The 17,869-nt window shown below is 40.6% G+C and overlaps 2 protein-coding genes across 2 annotated transcripts; one reads left to right on the top strand and one right to left on the bottom strand.

Moving 5' to 3' along the window:
- The first annotated feature begins 414 nt into the window (after positions 1-414).
- On the top strand, positions 415-4,396 carry mrps24 (mitochondrial ribosomal protein S24). Its single transcript, XM_057819183.1, has 4 exons — positions 415-489; positions 746-811; positions 868-979; positions 4,008-4,396. The coding sequence occupies exons 1-4, from the start codon at positions 448-450 to the stop codon at positions 4,289-4,291; spliced, it is 504 nt and encodes a 167-aa protein (XP_057675166.1). The 5' UTR covers positions 415-447; the 3' UTR covers positions 4,292-4,396.
- Positions 2,034-17,131, bottom strand: gnsb (glucosamine (N-acetyl)-6-sulfatase (Sanfilippo disease IIID), b). Its single transcript, XM_057819177.1, has 13 exons — positions 17,052-17,131; positions 16,626-16,966; positions 14,624-14,683; positions 14,353-14,556; positions 13,022-13,186; positions 12,787-12,954; positions 12,619-12,701; positions 8,168-8,286; positions 7,987-8,090; positions 7,819-7,914; positions 7,479-7,589; positions 7,303-7,413; positions 2,034-5,139 (listed from the first exon to the last, which is right to left on the bottom strand). The coding sequence occupies exons 2-13, from the start codon at positions 16,767-16,769 to the stop codon at positions 4,987-4,989; spliced, it is 1,518 nt and encodes a 505-aa protein (XP_057675160.1). The 5' UTR covers positions 16,770-16,966; positions 17,052-17,131; the 3' UTR covers positions 2,034-4,986.
- Positions 17,132-17,869: the final 738 nt, after the last annotated feature.

Here is a 17,869-nt window from a genome sequence, read left to right as displayed (position 1 = left end):
TTTAAATGTACAGTAGTTTAATCTCCTCGTTTCTTGATGCCTAAAAAATACATTAACAAAATTAAAATTGATCAAATAAAAAAAGACAATGGAACATAAACGTAACCCATGTAAGCATCTCTTTTAAATGTCATATAATAAAGAGCTAGACGCGTAACGCACTCTTTCAGCCAATTAGGGGTGGAGGTAATCACTTATCGGCCATTTTGTATCATAATTTGTGGAAAATAAATTTATTCTTTCCGCTACTTTCACACTGAATCACAGTGACGTTCAAACCAAACCATTTGGAAATCCGTCCATATTTTGCCAAGCATTTCAGAGGAGAAAATGGCGTCAGTTCGCCAGTGACAAATACTGTTCTAAGATGGCCGCCAGTTAACAACGTCGCAGACGCTGACTTTTCACATTTAGCTCTCAAGTAATATTATATCTGTGTAAAGGAAGATGGCGGCGTCCTTGACCAGTACGGTTTGCCGGAGCTTCCTGGTAATTAAGGCGATTTAAACATTTTTTGTGGAGCTTTTACTTCTCTTTATAGTATGTAAATTACATTTTTCGAACTCAAGTCAAGACTGGAACTTTATTTAACAAGGTTGTGCTAATTCATATCTCGAAGCTCTTAGTCGTGTTAACCACTGGCTGTCACTGGTGACGCATAGGATAATAGTCTTAGTACAGATGTGTTTAAGAATAAGGTATTAAATGTTTTTTTTTTCTTGACTAAATGGCGTCTTGTGTGCAGGCTCCGCTGAGCAGGTCACGACCTCCCCTAAACAGAGCTCTTCACGTCACTTCATTGTGCTGCAAAGTAAGACAACCAACAGCCTCAGACAAGGCGTATTTTGATGGCCTTTCCCTTGACAGAACCGAGCCGCTCGCATCCGAGTGGGCAAAGGCGACCGTCCTGTTACCTACGAGCAGGCCCTGAAACCTCACCACATCGGCCATCAAAAAGGATGGCTCTCGCAGCATACTAGTGAGTTTTAGGATTCTTATTTTATTTCAATCAAGGTAAAAACGAGCAGCAAAAGCAAAATGAACGGGAAAGACGGGATGAGACGAGAGTAGGGGAAAAAAACTTTTCTGCCAAAATGTGCTACACAGGCGAATTTGACACCCAAAGATCTACCGTGCGCTTTCAGCATGTTTTGTTTAGATGCATACATACAGAACATACCAAAGATGCCTTAAGAAAATACTTAAAGGTAGTGATATCAAATGGTTTTAATATGCTGCGTGATTATTGTGGTCAACAGATCAACAATCTTTTTTAAAGCTACTACAAGAAAACACAATGCTTAAAAGCATGAGAGTGAAGCACATGCAGAAAGTATTCTGAGATAATGAAAAGGTAATAAAAACAAAAATAGTAATTTCTCGTCGGTTTTAACCGATGTGCGCATGTGTTGGATGTCTCGCTGCATAGAAGGAATTGCAGAAGCCGATAGTATTCGTCGAGTGACAGTGACAATCTACGTCATCACCCCGAGTGTCCATTGCACGCTTAAAACATAGCGCCCTCCGTAGGTTAAAAGATGTACTAAATATAGTTTTTTAATCAAAGTCAATATTTTGTGTTTCTAATAACATATTTTAGTAAGAACAATTGCGGTTTATTGGACAAGTCTTTAAGGCTAGGTTCATACTACTGGTCTTAATGCACAAATCCGATTTTTTTTGTCATATCATATTGTCATTTTTTTGTTCTATGCAAGCTAGGAGCTAATAACGCACAGCTGCACTACTACCGTAGCGTCTCCCTCGCTCTTTGATGACGTAATTGCTGCATGAATTCCGATTTGGGAGACTTGACAGTACAGACCGCCGCGACATTCTGGAAAAATGTGGCCCAGATCGGATTTGAACCACATACGAAAGTGACCCAGATCGGATTTGAAATGGTCCAGTTCTATACGACTTGTCACGTTCAGACCGTCAAGTTAATGCCTTACTTGAGTCGGAAAAACGAAAAAAAATTGGATTCGTGCATTAAGACCTGTCGTATGAACATAGTTTATGTCTGAGGTTCCCTTTAAAGTGCATATGATAATCAGCAGTCCTTCTGCATACAATAGTATGGCTGTATAGTAGGGGTGTAACGGTACACAAAAATCTCGGTTCGGTACGTACCTCGGTTTTGAGGTCACGGGTCAGTTCATTTTCAGTACAGTAAGAAAACAAAATGCAAAATATAAATGTACTAGTTGTTTATTACACACTTTTGTGCTTTCAACAATAGGAACATTAGCCTATACAAAGCTAGAATTCTGCTCAAAAAGTAGCGGGTATTTAAAGATAATAATCCAACAACAATTTGCCTTTCAGACTCCGCGTATTGGTCAGCTTTCTTAAAAGAAGTCCTGTGCTAAAGAGAAAAGCAATCCCAATGACAAAGATTTTAACATGTATTTTACAAATGAAATGCCTCAATGAATCATTTTTTTCTCATGAACGGTTCTCAAAAGCTTTATTGGTGGATTTTCTCAAGTAAAAGCGCCACACAAAAATTAATAAATTTAATTGTGTAAGCAAGATCTGTGCATTATTCTTATTATTTAATTACAGGTGTTTTAGCTCATTTCAATTTGTTTTATTGAAATGGGCTATTATTTATTTTGATATGTGTTTATATTTTACAAATGTGATGCAGTATTCATTTATATTGTATATTTTATGTTGTATAACTTTCGTTCCTATGTGAATATTAGTTCCTACTTGTTTTGTTGTGGTAGGATGGTTTTGTATCGAACACGGGGCCGTGTTGGTTATTATTATAGCAGCGAAGACCGCAGTAAATCAACAAAGACAAGTCAACTGTGCCCCGATCTACCACTCAAGAGATCTGATCGACTCAAAAAGTGGGTTACGATTGCATATTAGTTTGAAAATCGACCGGATCTACCGTATTTTTACACGAGTGACCTCAGGTCTGCCCGATCCTAGCTAGTAGTATTGACGCAGGAGGGCCGCGTCTCGCGTCAAATAATCAACTCTGCCGTTCTTTTCGCGTGCGTCGCGTTGAGCCACTTCTGGGACAGGTCTAACACGTGGCCGCACTGCGACTGGTGTGCATTGGCTGATTGACTTTAACGCCCGCTTTTCATTGCGTTCTCGCAGCGGCCATGTTGTCGCGCGGTTGACGTTTCTTAACTGTCCTACCGTGTTGGTCCTCATTATAGTAGAGGAGACTGAGTAGATATAATGTACACAAAGAAACTGTAAACTGATCGACTCACAGCCTCGAAAAGTAAGGTTTACATTACGTCAGAAACTAGTTCGGTACGCCTCCGTTCCGAAACGAGCACCCCGTACCGAAACGGTTCAATACAAATACATGTACCGTTACACCCTTACTGTATAGTGAAGATGATCTCATCCACTGACGTCACATCCGTCTTCTTACTCAATTCGAGACTTTGGCCGGAAGTCACTCATTTTCATGGCGTGGGATTTCAAAAATTTGAATATATATATTATCAATTGCTTCCACACACATCCTAGCAGTCCAATTCATTCAGGAGCATAAAATATCGTGTTTAATATGAAATAAACCTGCTTTTTGGTGTCATATACGCCTTAAAATCAACTCTCCATCACCGTCAATGGTAGCCAAAGAAATTTATAATACTAGTACTTTTTTGTTTTTCTCTCTTTAACAACTGGAAGGGGAAAACATGGCAAATATTCTCCTTGTAAATAATGTTTGGTTAAATATTGCTTTTTTTCAAAAAGGGAAAATAATTATTTTTATTCTTTAATCTTTTTAATTTAAAAAATATTTTATATATTCATATTTTCATTGTGCAGTCAACAATTTTATAATTCCTTGGGTCATCTTTGTTTCTTTGACATCCATTGCGGTCATTGACTGTGATGAAGATCAGTGGGAATTTGTAGTCTCAAGCGTTCTCTCCTTAGGTATCACTTTCAAGGGAAAATTTTAGACTTGGTTTTGAATAAAATTCCCCTGTAAAATGTGGACTTAAAGTTGAATTTTCTTGCAGGTAACCTAAAAGGCGAAGAGGGCGCGGCGGAGCGCGCTGTGGAGGACACGTTCATCCGGCGCCTGATATTCGGGACTTTCCACGGCTGCCTGGCCAACGAAGTGGTGATCAAGCGGCGCGGCAACGTGTTGACGGTGTGTGTCCTGCTGCTGCAAAAGCTGCCTCCGAACAGGTTCTACTTCCTCATCGGGTACACAGAGTCGCTCCTGGCACACTTTTACAAATGCCCCGTCAAGCTGGAGGTGCAGACGCTGCGGGAGAAGCAAGTTTACAAGTATCTGTGACGGACATTCTCAAACAACCTCCAATTTTTGGGACATTCCTGATTGATTCACAGTATTGACATGCAATAAAAACATGAGTAACATAAGAAAGCATCTTTCAATTTAATTTCATTGGTACAGTGCAAACATTGACATTGAAGGCCTCAGCAGTGCAAACAATCACAACAAATAACAAAACAATTAAAAATGATTCAATTTCATGGCTTTGTAAATGACGTAAGTCCGATTTTTAAAAAGTGACAAAAGGCACAGCGATAAGAAAAACTCAATTTCCTACAGATGACTGTCAACAGGCTAAGCTAGTTCGTTCGCCCCTTCCAGTCTAAATGGATTGGACACCTAGCGCCGTCAATGGCAGCCAAATGAGTTAAGCGATCGATCGCAAAATTATTCAACATTAATCATAAAAGGGATCACCATCAATCATGTTTCACTGCCATTGGACGGTGATCACTGCCAACCCTCCCAGTCAAAACAGATTAGACTTCTATCACCGTCGATGGCAGCCAATGGTTTAACAACATGGCTTAATTTTATTCAATACAAAAGGAGTGATTAAGGGGAATGCACACAAGGTCTGTTCCTCAAAATGGAGTCAACGCAGGTGCTAATCAAAATGGTGGCTTTGGTCCAGTTTTTTTTTTCCAGGCAGAAAACAACACTCGTCACCGTCTCGACGGCCCGTTCTCCGACGCTCACGTGGAGATGGTGCGGCATCCGGCGCCCTGGCATGACTGCAGCTTGATAAGGCGCTGGTTCATGGTCTGCAGTATGGTCGGGTCCACCTTCTTCACAATGTTTTCCAGCTGGTGGGGGTCTGAGGTCAAGTTATACACCTCCACGAAGGACTAATTGGGTGGAGGGTACACCAAGGAACGGCGTTAAAGTCATTTGAGGAGCTTTGTTCATGCAAAAAGTTGTACTTTGCAGCCAATTTGGGCCACTCTAATGCCAGTCAAGTAGAATTTACAGATGCAAATAATTAACTCTTAAATAATTTGGGAGTTAACTTGCCTAGCCCATAGACTTTATAATGATAGTGACGGGACACATTCCCCAGACAGTGCGCCACGCCTTTAAGTAGGAGGCCGTCCCACACTCTGCTTCAATTGGTCGAAGTTAGTTGCAGTTATTCTCAAACACATGCAGCAATCCAACGCAGGATTTAGTCTGAAAAAGCTATCCCGCATATAAACAGCAAGGATTGTCTCAGGAGTGATTTGTTCCAGGATTCAAGGTAATTATTATATTTTTTGTACCATGCATGTATTTTGAAACATTGTGGAAAAAAATCAATGGGAGAAATTAACCGCTACGGCATTGGCATCATAATTCGCAATATTTACGTAAAATAAATGCTAATTGCCCATTTCTTTTGCTTTTAACCAAGAATCGAGACTATTTTACATTCATATCTATAAAGAATTAGGGATTTAAGCATTTATTCACAAGAAATTTCAACGTAAAAAGCTCTTTGTGGTGATAAGGCGGTGCCACAGTGGCTTAAAGACTAGCAGCACATTCGACATATTTACGTAAAAGAAATGCTAACTGCCCCTTTTTTCTTTTTTTTTTTTTTTTTTTTTAGCTTTTAACCAAGAATCGAGACTGTTTTAGGTCCATATCGGTTAAGAATTCAGGGATTTAAGCATTTATTCACAAGAATTTTCAACGTAAAAAGCTCTTTGTGTTTCCATTTGGTCAGCTTTGATGGAGCTAGGCCCCTTATAAATCGGCCCCGCGCATCGTGTCCCGTCAATATATTATGAAGTCTAAGCGCTGCCGTATGGGAGCATTTTGTTCAAATGTACTGTTGAAATATGACATTACCTCTCTTCTGGAAATTTTAATATTAACATGTGCTACGACCCAAAAATACAAGAAAAAAAACATGCCTCTCTGAGAAGTCAATTTAACTTTTTTTTGTTTGTTTGTTTGTTTGTTTGAACATGGTTACTTTTCTTCGGCAAAATAAAAACAAAACATTTTAAATCTTTTTGCCTTTCAACATTTTTTTTTCATCAATTCAATGTAAATTTAAATCTTAATGTAGACAAAAGCAGCTCCCTGCCACTATATTGTGGCATCTACAGGAAATGACAATCCGAGAATTAGACTTTTTCTGAAAAGTTTGAATTTTTAGCTCGTAGTTTTAAACTTTGAAATTAAAAAAAAAAAAATTTTTTAATCATTTTTTAGCTTTTTTCTCTTATTGTTTTTTTCGGAGGGTGGGGGCAAAATGAAAACGTTTTCTACAACAACAACAACAAAAAAATTACAAGTTATCCCTTTGAAAGCATTTTAACATTTATCCCCATACATTCTTAAATGTAAAATGAGTGACACGAGGAGCTTCTTTACCACAAAAGCAAGTTCCTTGCCCTCATCTCGTGGCATCTACAAGAAGTGACTGTGTTACGACCCAAAAATACAAGAAACAAAAACATGCCTCTCTGAGAAGTCAATTTAACCATTTTTTAAAAAGCAAACTTTTAGCTTTTTTTTGTTTGTTTTGAACATGGTTACTTTTTTTCGGCAAAATAAAAACAAAAACAAAAATTTTTTAATCTTTTTGCCTAACAACATTTTTTTTTCATCAATTCAATGTAAATTTAAATCTTTATGTAGACAAAAGCAGCTTCCTGCCACTATATTGTGGCATCTACAGGAAATGACAATACGAGAATTACAGACTTTTTCTGAAAAATTTGAATTTTTAGCTCGTAGTTTGAAAATGAAAAAAACATTTTTTTAAATCAATTTTTAGCTTTTTTCTCTTATTGTTTTTTTTTGGGGGGGGGGGCAAAATGAAAATGTTTTCTACAACAACAACAACAAAAAATTACAAGTTACCCCTTGAAAGCATTTTAACATTTATCCCCATACATTCTTAAATGTAAAATGAGTGAGGAGCTTATTTACCACAAAAGCAAGTTCCTTGCCCCCATCTCGTGGCATCTACAAGAAGTGACAGCTCCCAGTGCGTCATGAGACTGGAGCCGTTTTCTTACCTCGTTGTCGGCGAATTCACAGTACTGCATGTCGTCGCGTCCGTCCAGCGTCCTGACGCAAGCGTAGGTGTTGTTGAAAGAGTCCTCGCACACGCAGTCGGGGAAACATTGCTGGCGACGACAAGCGGGCACGGTCCAAAGCGTATTCGTCGTAACACGCGCGGCCGTCTACTCACCGACAAGCCGGGGCCCATCTCGGGGCAGGCAGGGTCCCCGCTGGAAAGCCCCTCGCCCATGTGCTCAACCAGGAAGAAGGGCCGCGCCGAGCCGTTGCGCAAGGACGGCGCCTGATTGCGGGAAGAAAAGTGTTAGCTGCTCGGATCTTGGGAAAGTCTGCGTCATTGCTTGTGTTGGACAGAACTGAAAATGAACTGCAAAATAACGAACTGATGCTGCGCAATATATACATACAGTATATATAACAAAAACTGTATCAGTACAGTATCAGCCAGTACCACACATAATTGAATGTCATAATCTGTATTGGAAGCCAAAGAATTGTAGAGGTCTTCCCACCATCAGAGGCAGGAAGGACTGTCCGTCCACATCGGCAGCGTCCACTCCAGCGATGTCCAGAATGGTCGGTGCCAAGTCGATGTTCAGCACGGGAGCCTGAAGGATGACAACATAATGGAAATGGAAAGAAGCACGGACAAGCGACAAGGCTCACGCGCCTTTCCAGACCTTCAACGTGATGTTGGGTTTGACACCGGGACCGCGGACCAGCAACGGTGTCCTGATATCAAACTCATACAGCTGACGCTTGTCAATGGGGAGAGAAAATTGACCTGTTGGAGAAACGACACAGGCAGCGTTCAGACCCACACGCAAGCGGATGGGGAGCCGCTTCCGGAAATGGACCCACCTGTGTGGTAGCCATTGTCTGACGTGAAGAAGACGTATGTGTGGTTGAGCTCTTGTAGGTCGTCCAGCTTTCTCACCAGCTTCTCCACCATGTCGTCCACGGAAAGCAGTGTCTGCCACCTGGAGGCATTAGTCACATGACTAGTGTCAGAACTGTCGAGGTGATGCCTCTTGTGCAGGCTGGGCCTCGTCATTTCACGTCAAGTCCTCGACATGCAAAGTTTGATCTATTTTTTAGGGTACATTTTTCGAAATAAACTGACCTCAGACAGAAACTTGAAGCTTTGGAAGTGTTGAGAAAAAATAAATACACCGACGTTGTATTTTTTTTCAGCATATTTAGGCCTGGACAGTACTGTATAGCGTTTGAAGTTTGAACATCGCCATCGCAATGTGGGCATGCGCATTAGTCACATCGCAGGACGTGCAATTGTTTTTTTATTTTCTTGGTCACCAGTGCAGCTGGCGTTTGCTACTTAAGGTTAACGAGATTAACAGGTTTGTAACTTTGATTTTGCCTGAAAAGCCTCGGTAACTCTGTGATCAAAGGCATTAATGTGTTAATCATCGTTAAACTTGCAGCCCAGTCTGAAGTGCGCTGTGCCAGTCACTCATTGTGTAAGTGAGAGGCTGTTCTCTGCACTGTGAGCTGTTTTGGTGCATTTTAAGAAAAAAAGTTGGGTGCAACCAATGCAAAAAGTAAGTGGGGAGCCTTGGCAACATAAATCACAATGTTAATTTTTTCTAATTTCGTTCAGGCCTATCCCAAACAGCTATTCAAGTTATCTGGTGAAAATTCTTCTAGTTTTAATATCGCAATATAATATCGCAATATATCGCAAACCCCCCGAAAAATCGTGATGATATTTTTTCCAATATCGTTCAGGCCGATATTATACCATAAATGAATTGTAATGTAGCGGGGAGGTGGACGAGTGGTTAGCATGTCCCCCTAATGGTTCTGAGATCAAGGGTTCATTTTCGGGCTCCGGCTTTCCTGTGTGGAGTTTGCATGTTCTCCCCATGCCTGCGTAGCTTTTTCCAGGTACTCCGATTACCTTCCACATCCCAAAAACATGCATGGTAGGGTGATTGGTAGTGGTGTCAACAATAATCGATGCAGCAATGCATCCCGATGCGGGGCATGGACGATTCGATTCGATGCGGGCAACAAGCCGAATCGATTCAGCGCATTTTAAAATATATAAGTACGTTAAAAAATCTTCCCTGCACAATTCTGGTGATGCAACGGATTTGGTGTCCCCATTTGTATTATTATTCTCATGTTTCATTTTTTACACACTGTATAACTCTGGTCAACTTTCCCACCAACCTCATAGAAGCCAAAATGTCTCCAGATGTCTGCTTTCAATGTCTTAGGTGCATCAATAATCTTTCTCGCTCCCTCTTTCTCCGCTTCAGCCATTGTTATGTTATGTCCTATCTCTTAGAGGTTAGATCTTGTACCCGAACCCGAACGGGTCGGGCCCAAAATGTTAAGCATTCACGTTCGGGTCGGGTCGGGTCTGGCCGCCACGCCGGACAAATAAAGTAAAAAAAAAAAAAAAAAAAAAGGGATAAAACCGAGAGCAGGCTCTCTGTATTGTGCATTTGCTTGTGCAAGCACATGAACAGCAGTGGCGCCGCCCGCTTTTTCTTCTTCTCCTCCCGCTGTGGCGCTTGCGATTCGTTACGAAAGACACTTTTATTTATGCACACAAAGGCAACACAAATGTGATCCTTTTGAATCTTCTCCTCTATGTGTCTGCAAAATCGCATGTTTTTTTTTTTTTATATTAAACTTTCGCAGCGTTATTTCATTGTGTAAATGCTTTTATAATGGTAGACTATTTAAACATTAAGAAAACTTGCGTTTTTTTCTGCCAACTCGAAGAAATGAAAATAAATTGCTGCTGCTGCGTTTTTTTTCCCCGCGTCACTCCAACAAATACATTTTTTTTTTAAATCGGGTTTTTCGGGCTGGGCCGGGTCGGGCTTCAATACCAGCGGGCCGTGTAGTGTCGGGCTGGATGTTTTAGGCCCGATCTAACCTCTACTATCTCTCTGCTCTCTCGATTGCAAAAAAATGATATTTCCTCATGTTGAAACAGATTGGTATGGCTGCTAAAATGCGGCTGCACTTCATTTTAAATCATTATTTTTTTATTGTTATGTGGTAGTAACTGATTGCATTTCTAAGTTGATTGCACATATATAGTGGGCGAGGCCTACATTTTGCTTTTGTTCTACATTGCAATTTAGTTGATGTTTTGTTTGCAACTGAACTGATCCCAGGATTGATACTGCGATAAAGATGCTGCTGCACTACAATATTTTCTTTGTCGTTTTCTTTATAATATTTACTTGAATATTTTTATTGATGGATCGTTGTGACTAAAATACAGTGACTGTTATTACTGATTTTGCACAGGAGTTCAGATGTTGGACTGTGTGAAAGGCTGCTACTGTGTGTAAAAAAAAAAGAGAAAGCCCTGGTCTCAGTCAAAGCACTAATGAAATGCTGTGATCTGTTTTTTTTTATATAATATATATATATCTGAAAGTATTTTCATTTGACTTCAACCAGGAGTGACACAAGAGCCAATAAAAAGTTGTTTAATGTCTGACCGCTTGTGTTGCCTCATGATTCACGAAAAATATGCTTTGCTTTAGAATTTTAATGCATCCCAGGCTTTAATGCATCGCAATGCAGTGCCGAATCAAACCGAATCGGATCGTGACCCTCTGAATCGAATCGAATCGAATCATGGCCCTCCGAATTGTAATCAAATTGAATCGTGAGGGCAGTGACGATGCACACCTCTAGTGATTGGACAATCTAAAATTGTCCCTATGTCTGAGGTTGTGCAGGAACGGTTGTTTGTCTCCAACTGATTCAAGGTGTACCCTGGCTACTTCCCATAGTTTGCTGGGATAGGCTCCAGCACCCCCGCAACCAGAGGTGGGTAGAGTAGCCAAAGATTGTACTCAAGTAAGAGTAGCGTTACTTCAAAATAGTACGACTCAAGTAAAAGTACTCATCCAAAAAATGCACTAAAGTACAAGTAAAAAAGTATTTGGTGAAAGAATCCTGAAGTAATGACTAATATTGTGAGTAACTGCTTACAAATGTTAGATTTTTTTTTTCGCACCACAAAGTTATCTATATGAACTGTTCTTCCAATAACACTGTACAATAACCCCTTACATAACCACATTAAGCTAAAGAAAAAAAAAATCATCTAATTTTTTTTAGTGGAAAAAATGGCAGAAATTAAGTATTATTTGTCAAAAAAAGCATGAGTGCCCCCTTGTAAGAAAATAGTTCCTAGTTTGATAGTGAATAGTTCCTTGATAGTTACTATAATGAAATTAAAAGAATCAGTTTTCCAGTTTTCCGTGGTCAATCGTTGCCAATTATCGACTGGGAGAGAAAGGTTAAAATCTGCGCTTTTGAGTCATTTTGAGGGCAGCGCTCTATGTTAAACACTTCATTTGCGACGGTGCTGTAAAGACGCTACGTGATTGAACAGGCTGGCGTGATAATAGAATGGCAAGCTTGCGTCTGATTGGTATAATGGAGTCATGTGAGTTGTTGAAACGTCTCATTGGTGAAATTGATAGAACTACTCTTGGCATTGCTGACAAAAAAAATAAATCTAGTATGAAGAATAAGACATGTAACGACTCTTGTGTAGACCAAAGTAGCGGAGTAAGAGTAGTGTTTTTTCTTCACAAATTTAATCAAGTAAAAGTAAAAAGTATGGCTTAGTAAAACTACTCTTAGAAGTACATTTTTCTCAAAAAGTTACTCAAGTATATGTAACGGAGTACATGTAAAGCCTTACTGCACACCTCTGCCAGCAAACCTCGTGAAGATAAGCAGCTCGGAAAATGAATTAATTAATGCATTCCAATGCAGACAATGGCATAGAAACATGATCAGTTATTAACTCTGTCTATAAATTTGATTGATGAATCTGTTTTGTTCACTTAATCTACTGTATGAATTCAAACACTGTCAATAGCCGCTATTGTGGTCAATGAAACATGATCATCGGCTGTGAATGAGTTCATGATAGATTAATATGTCAAATAACTATGCAATTATCTTAATAAATCGGTTGACTCATTTTGTGATTAATCCATTTTCAGCAATTAATCTATGATTTCTCATGAATTCGTTCAATATAATGATTATTCTGTTGTTAGATTTTCTACAAATCCAATCCATTTAAACTGTCAGTGCCACTGACGGCGTTAGATTTCCAATCCATTTAAATAGGAGGGCCGTCAATGGTAGCCAATTGGCTCTTTGGCTGCGACTGACGGGGATAGACGTCCAATTTTGACTGGGACCGTCAAAATAAATTGGACGTCCAATGTGTGGTTTTCATTTAGATTTTTCATTTTTTACCAACTACTACAACACATAACAATAAACTTCATCACCTCTTACGGTAGGCATCGTCCAAAAACGCCAGTGTACCGTTGGTCATGGGGTTAACTGCTTGGCGCAGCAGCCAATGTTTGTCCTGAAAAGACAAAAAGAGGGAGTGTCAATACATACCGGTGCGCTTCTATGGCGGCAGCGGTCCCTCTGGCCCGCGTGTGCCTCACCTTGGCCGCTTTGTCAAAGCTACCGTCCCGAGGTGCTTTGACATCGCTGAAGCTTTTACTATACTGCGGGGCGGCAGTCCAGGGCGAGTGGGGCGCGGGTGGCGCCAGCATCAAAAAGAACGGGCGCTGTGGACTGCGGTTTTCCAGGAATTGAAGTGAGCGGTTGGCCTGTGGGCGGGAAGCCAGCCGTGGTGTGGGTCTCTGAGGATGTCGTAAAAGGCCGTAAGAAACTTACGATGAGGTCGGTCAGGTAGTCGTCGGCGTAGCTGTCGCCGTGCTTCTCCTCCACGCCGTTTCGAGACAGAGTGTAGTTGTAGTAGCGAGAGTTGCCCACTAGCACATGCCACTGGTCCCAACCTGGCGGAACATGTGACACACCACCAACTTCTTTCTTGCCGTACTGTCAGACAGGGAGTCAAGACCAAGAGTTTATCTCATTGGTCGCCATTGACGGGGATAGACGTCCATTCCATTTGAAGAGGACATTCAACATTCATTCATTTGCCTCTCCCAGTAAAAATGAATTGGAAATCTAGCATTCTAGCACTGATTATTCGAAGCCAGGCCTTAAATGAATTGGATGTCTATCGTTGTTAATGGCAGGCAATGAGTTGAGACACTCATCTGTTTACGAGAATGTTGCAATGTTTATTTTTTTCCATTTCCAAATAGCTTGTTTATCTCGCTAATAAGCCGCTTTCGGAATGTAGGAACTATCTGCAGTTCCTAGACCTTTTGGGGGACGATAACATAATTTTGCATGTTCACACATGTAGGAACAAGGGACCAGGAACTTGAGCTCTGAGTATTTTAGTTCCTACTCTGACGTAGGGACTTTCAGTGGGGCCATAAGAACTTGATTACGTAGGTGTTTGGTGTTTCGCTGAAATCGTAGCTACGCCACTTCCATACTTGTGTGTCTCAAGGAGCCGCCATATTTTAAAAAACTACCCTGTGTTAAATCTGTATGCTCTTTCAGTCTCGTCTTTAGATGCTGATTTGCTCGCCAATCGAAACTATTCCCTTCAAACATGCGAGAATTGCTGCAGTGTCCTCGACTGTCTCCATTTAGTTTTTTTTCAGTTAGTTTTCGTGGTTTTATTTTGCCAGAGGTAGTTGTGGCGTGGACAGAGACTACAATGTCACAGCAGTTGGCATTAGGCACAGTACCCATCTGAGAACACGACTGCCTGGCGAAGGATAGTTCCTGGGCTAGAACTACTGGAGAGGCCTATAGCTTTAGGAACTAAGGACTCAGGTTTCAACAGTCCGGAATAGTTGTATCGTAGAATATCGTAGATTGATTTGTTGACCCATGTGTAGATAATAGCTGTATCGACGTATTGTGAGATAATCATTATCGTGAGTTGTGTCTCCAATCGTTTTGGGAGGTACCTACAGGTTCCCACCCCTAATCGGGACATCTAATAGCTATTCTTCACATATGATTAAAACTGACGATCGAATGAACTTACACCGATACATAATTTACTTTTGTTTTGGCGATGTATTTCATTTCATTTCGCCCAGCACTGATTATACGAAATGAGTGGGTGAGATCTTGACCTGGTTGAGGTACTTCCCGGCGAAGAATGTTTGGTAGCCGCGCTTGCTGAGATAGACAGGGAAGGCTTCTGACTCGCCGGTGCTCTGCCATGCTGCGCTGGAGCAGTTGCCGGCGACAGAGTTGTTTCGAACCATGTGATTGTGTGGGTAGCGACCTGTCAGGATGCTACAGCGGCTCGGGCAGCAAAGTGGCGTCACTGTGAACTGACGGGAAGTACATGCAGCCCACCGTCAAGGAGCGCTAATGATCGGCGAAGCGGAAAAGACTCACCGAATTGACGAAGGTCACTCCTGCGTCCCCGATTAAAGATTTGGTCTTCTTCATTGGCGTCTGAACGACAAGAATTCAAAGTCAAGAAATGGGAGGGGCGAAGAGTGGATGGTTATGATTCATTGGCATAAATGGCTAGGGAATAAATAAACTAGATTAATTGTCAATCTAATCAGAAGAATAAAATAATCACAAAATTAGTTGACAGATTCATCAAATTAATTACAAAATTACTTAAACGCAAACTCACTCACTACCGATGTTAATGTTTTAGAGCAAGCCCGTCGACAAGGGGGGGCAACCGGGTATGTTGTCCTGGGCCTCAGGACCATAGGGGCCCCTGAATGACCCTTAATTTATTTGACTTTACATTCACATATTTCTTTTTTATTTAAAGCATTGCTTGATTAAATATTATGTTCAACTCGATATATACTTAAACACTTTAACATATTAAATATTTCAAATATATATTTTTTACTTTTTTCACACAACGCCCCCCCCACCCCCTCTGTCTTAGCAAAGAATGGTTTGACCCTGCTCTGGCGCACTCAAGGCTACACTACATACGTGCCCTGAAGCGGGAAACCTGTCACTGTTATAAACTCTAAACATGGCAAGTCGTCATAAATCGGGTGCAGAGAAGAAAACAAAAAAGAAAAAGAGATGAAGATCCTAGAGGTGAACGAGAAAAAAGGATGAAGTTTTTAAAAGGGGGACAAGAAGCCGGAGAATTAGGGCTACAGTTGGCTGTGGACGCTGATGTCGGTAAGTGAACAATAGTCGCTAACACTGAACGTTTACATTCGCGATCACCGTGACCAAAGCCTGATTCGAGTCTGTCACCGGCCGCTTGCAGCCTATTGAGCTGCGGTATGACAAGACGCTCGCGTTGAGACGAGGAGAGAGAAGGTGATGGGAGATCAGGGATATATGTTAGTCTGTGGGGAGCAGGTGCGCGAGGCTGAACAGACAAGAAAATGCGTAGCAGTGCTACGTATTTTCTTGTCTTTGCCAGTGACTGGAGCTGGAGGAGAGCGAGCCTTCAGTAAAATGAAAATAATAAAAACCTACCTACGCTCCAATATATCACAGGGCAGGCTTAACATCCTCGGCATGCTCTTCATTGAGCGTGAGCTTGTTCAAAAACTGGATTTCACTGATATTATAAATGACTTTGCTTTCAAAAAATCTAGGCACATCACTGTTTGAGGGCTTGATAGCCCAAGGGATGTGTAGGGGGCAGGCACAGGATGTTTAGTTATACTGTTTTGTTGCTTAGCAGGCAGGCATGGCACTCTCAGTTGTATTGTATTGTAGTCTACATGGGACAATATATGGAAATTGCTTCTTTATATTGTGTCACATCACATTTTGGTCTGTTAAATTTAACCGTCCATCTCAAATTAAATAATTTGAAAATTTTCACTGTCATTGCTTGCAAAGCGTTAAAAGTACTGCGTATGTTGTCGTGACAAGCTGGTGGCAGAGGTGGGGTAGGGGGGGCCTATAATGGTCTCTTGTCCCCAGGCCCCTGATTTGACAGCCCCGTTTCAGAGCCACTGAAAGCACTAGAAAAAAGCTACTACAATAAATGAAACTTCTACAATTTGGTATGGATTTAGGATTTTAGTAGTTACTTAGATTTAGTAAACACGATTACAAACAATTATTGGATTAATCCATCAGAATGCATCATTTAATCCAGAATACACAGGACATTCGAAATTTTAGAAAATGATGTGAACTACATGCAGGTAAGAACAAATTTTAAGGGATCATCAACAACAACAACAACAACAATCAGAAACACGTTCACAAAAGTCACATGACTAATTTGACATAAAACCGTAGCAGAGACAGAAAAGAAGGGAACCTCTGGACCCAACCAAGCAACAGTTTTGGATGAATTTGCAAAATGAGCAAAAAATACACAGAGTAGGGAAGGGGGCGTGGTAAATCTGAGGGGTCCAAAGATCCAGTTAGCGTGTCCGTTACTCACCATGCCCCCCAGATTTTGGTCCTGGTCGTCAGTGACGATGAGGAGGATGTTGCTGGTCACCTCCCCGCCACCACCGCCGCCGCGCACGCGCCGGACGCTACAGGTGAACAGTGCGGCCAGCGCGAGTACGCGCACGAGCATCATGGCCCAAAAGAGTGATCAACCTTAACACGACAGAACTAACCCCAACCGACACCACAGCCACGACACGAACTTAAGTAGCCTGAAGCGGAGAAAGAAGAAGTCCTTCAGGCTGCAGTTGAGGAAATGAATTGGGTCACGTGGTCACTTGTGGGCGGTAAGAACACAGTGTTCGAAGTGGACTTTAAGCCCAAAGTCAGCTGAAAAACACTTTTTTTTTTTACTAGCAATAAACAACACGTGAACTTGTTCAACATATGAAAAATGAAAATACTGTATTCATACATGTGACGTGACGTCAAGTGGGATTGCAACCAATTGCCAATGACGGCGAGAGACGTCCAACCCATTTGAATTTAGGGGCTGACAGCGATGGTCAGTTGCACGGACAGTTTAAATGGATTGGACAGTTAGGAAATCATGCTACAATCATTAAATAATTCACAGCCTCTGATCGTGCTTCAGTGCCATTAACGACATTTATTGATTAATCCCCCCCAAAATGATGATATTGATGTTGGACACAATGAGCAAATATAGAAAATTAATACCCTACGTATAAATAAAAATATAATATTAGCCTTTACCGTTTTATGATCTACTACAGAGGAATTAATGAACTATTGAATCAGGTGTCTTCATTTTAACACATTTTAGTACTTATGTATTAACGAATAGAATTATCATTATTATTGTTATTTTAAATTCAAACTTACATATTTACAACCATCTGCTTAAAAAAAATTGACAAAAATTGACAGCTGTAAACAGATGTATACAATACTAGTTACATCATCATTACAAAATAATAGACAGTGATCAAAAAGAAAATATACACAGTTGAACATGTAAATATGTAAATAATTGGAACAAAACATCATGTTATCATCAGTTAACTACTTTTTTTTTTTTTAAATGGCTAATTAGTCTGATTGATTTCAGTGTAAAATCCATTTCTGATTAAAATGATGCAAATATAGATGGTGAGAACTTTTGTTTGTGAATAAAAAAACCTAGCATAAGGAATTATAAAATGTATTAAATATTAAAAACTATTAGTTATGGAGTAAGTGTAGTAACAAATAATGTCTTTTAAATTCAAG

The sequence above is a fragment of the Corythoichthys intestinalis genome, chromosome 17 (assembly GCF_030265065.1).
Source record: "Corythoichthys intestinalis isolate RoL2023-P3 chromosome 17, ASM3026506v1, whole genome shotgun sequence".
NCBI lineage: Eukaryota > Metazoa > Chordata > Actinopteri > Syngnathiformes > Syngnathidae > Corythoichthys > Corythoichthys intestinalis.
The sequence above is the reverse complement of the archived record's forward strand: the minus strand, read 5'-3'. Positions and strand labels throughout refer to the sequence as shown.

Bases quoted from the DNA above. Each gene is read 5' to 3' on its own strand.
- gnsb (XM_057819177.1), bottom strand. From the start codon at position 16,769: ATGATGCTCGTGCGCGTACTCGCGCTGGCCGCACTGTTCACCTGTAGC. The intron at 14,557-14,623 runs GTGAGTCTTTTC...ACTTCCCGTCAG, and splicing joins GAGTGACCTTCGTCAATTCG to TTCACAGTGACGCCACTTTG. The intron at 12,702-12,786 runs GTGAGGCACACG...TTGTCTTTTCAG, and splicing joins GCTTTGACAAAGCGGCCAAG to GACAAACATTGGCTGCTGCG.
- mrps24 (XM_057819183.1), top strand. From the start codon at position 448: ATGGCGGCGTCCTTGACCAGTACGGTTTGCCGGAGCTTCCTG. The intron at 490-745 runs GTAATTAAGGCG...TCTTGTGTGCAG, and splicing joins CGGTTTGCCGGAGCTTCCTG to GCTCCGCTGAGCAGGTCACG. The intron at 812-867 runs GTAAGACAACCA...TTCCCTTGACAG, and splicing joins TCACTTCATTGTGCTGCAAA to AACCGAGCCGCTCGCATCCG.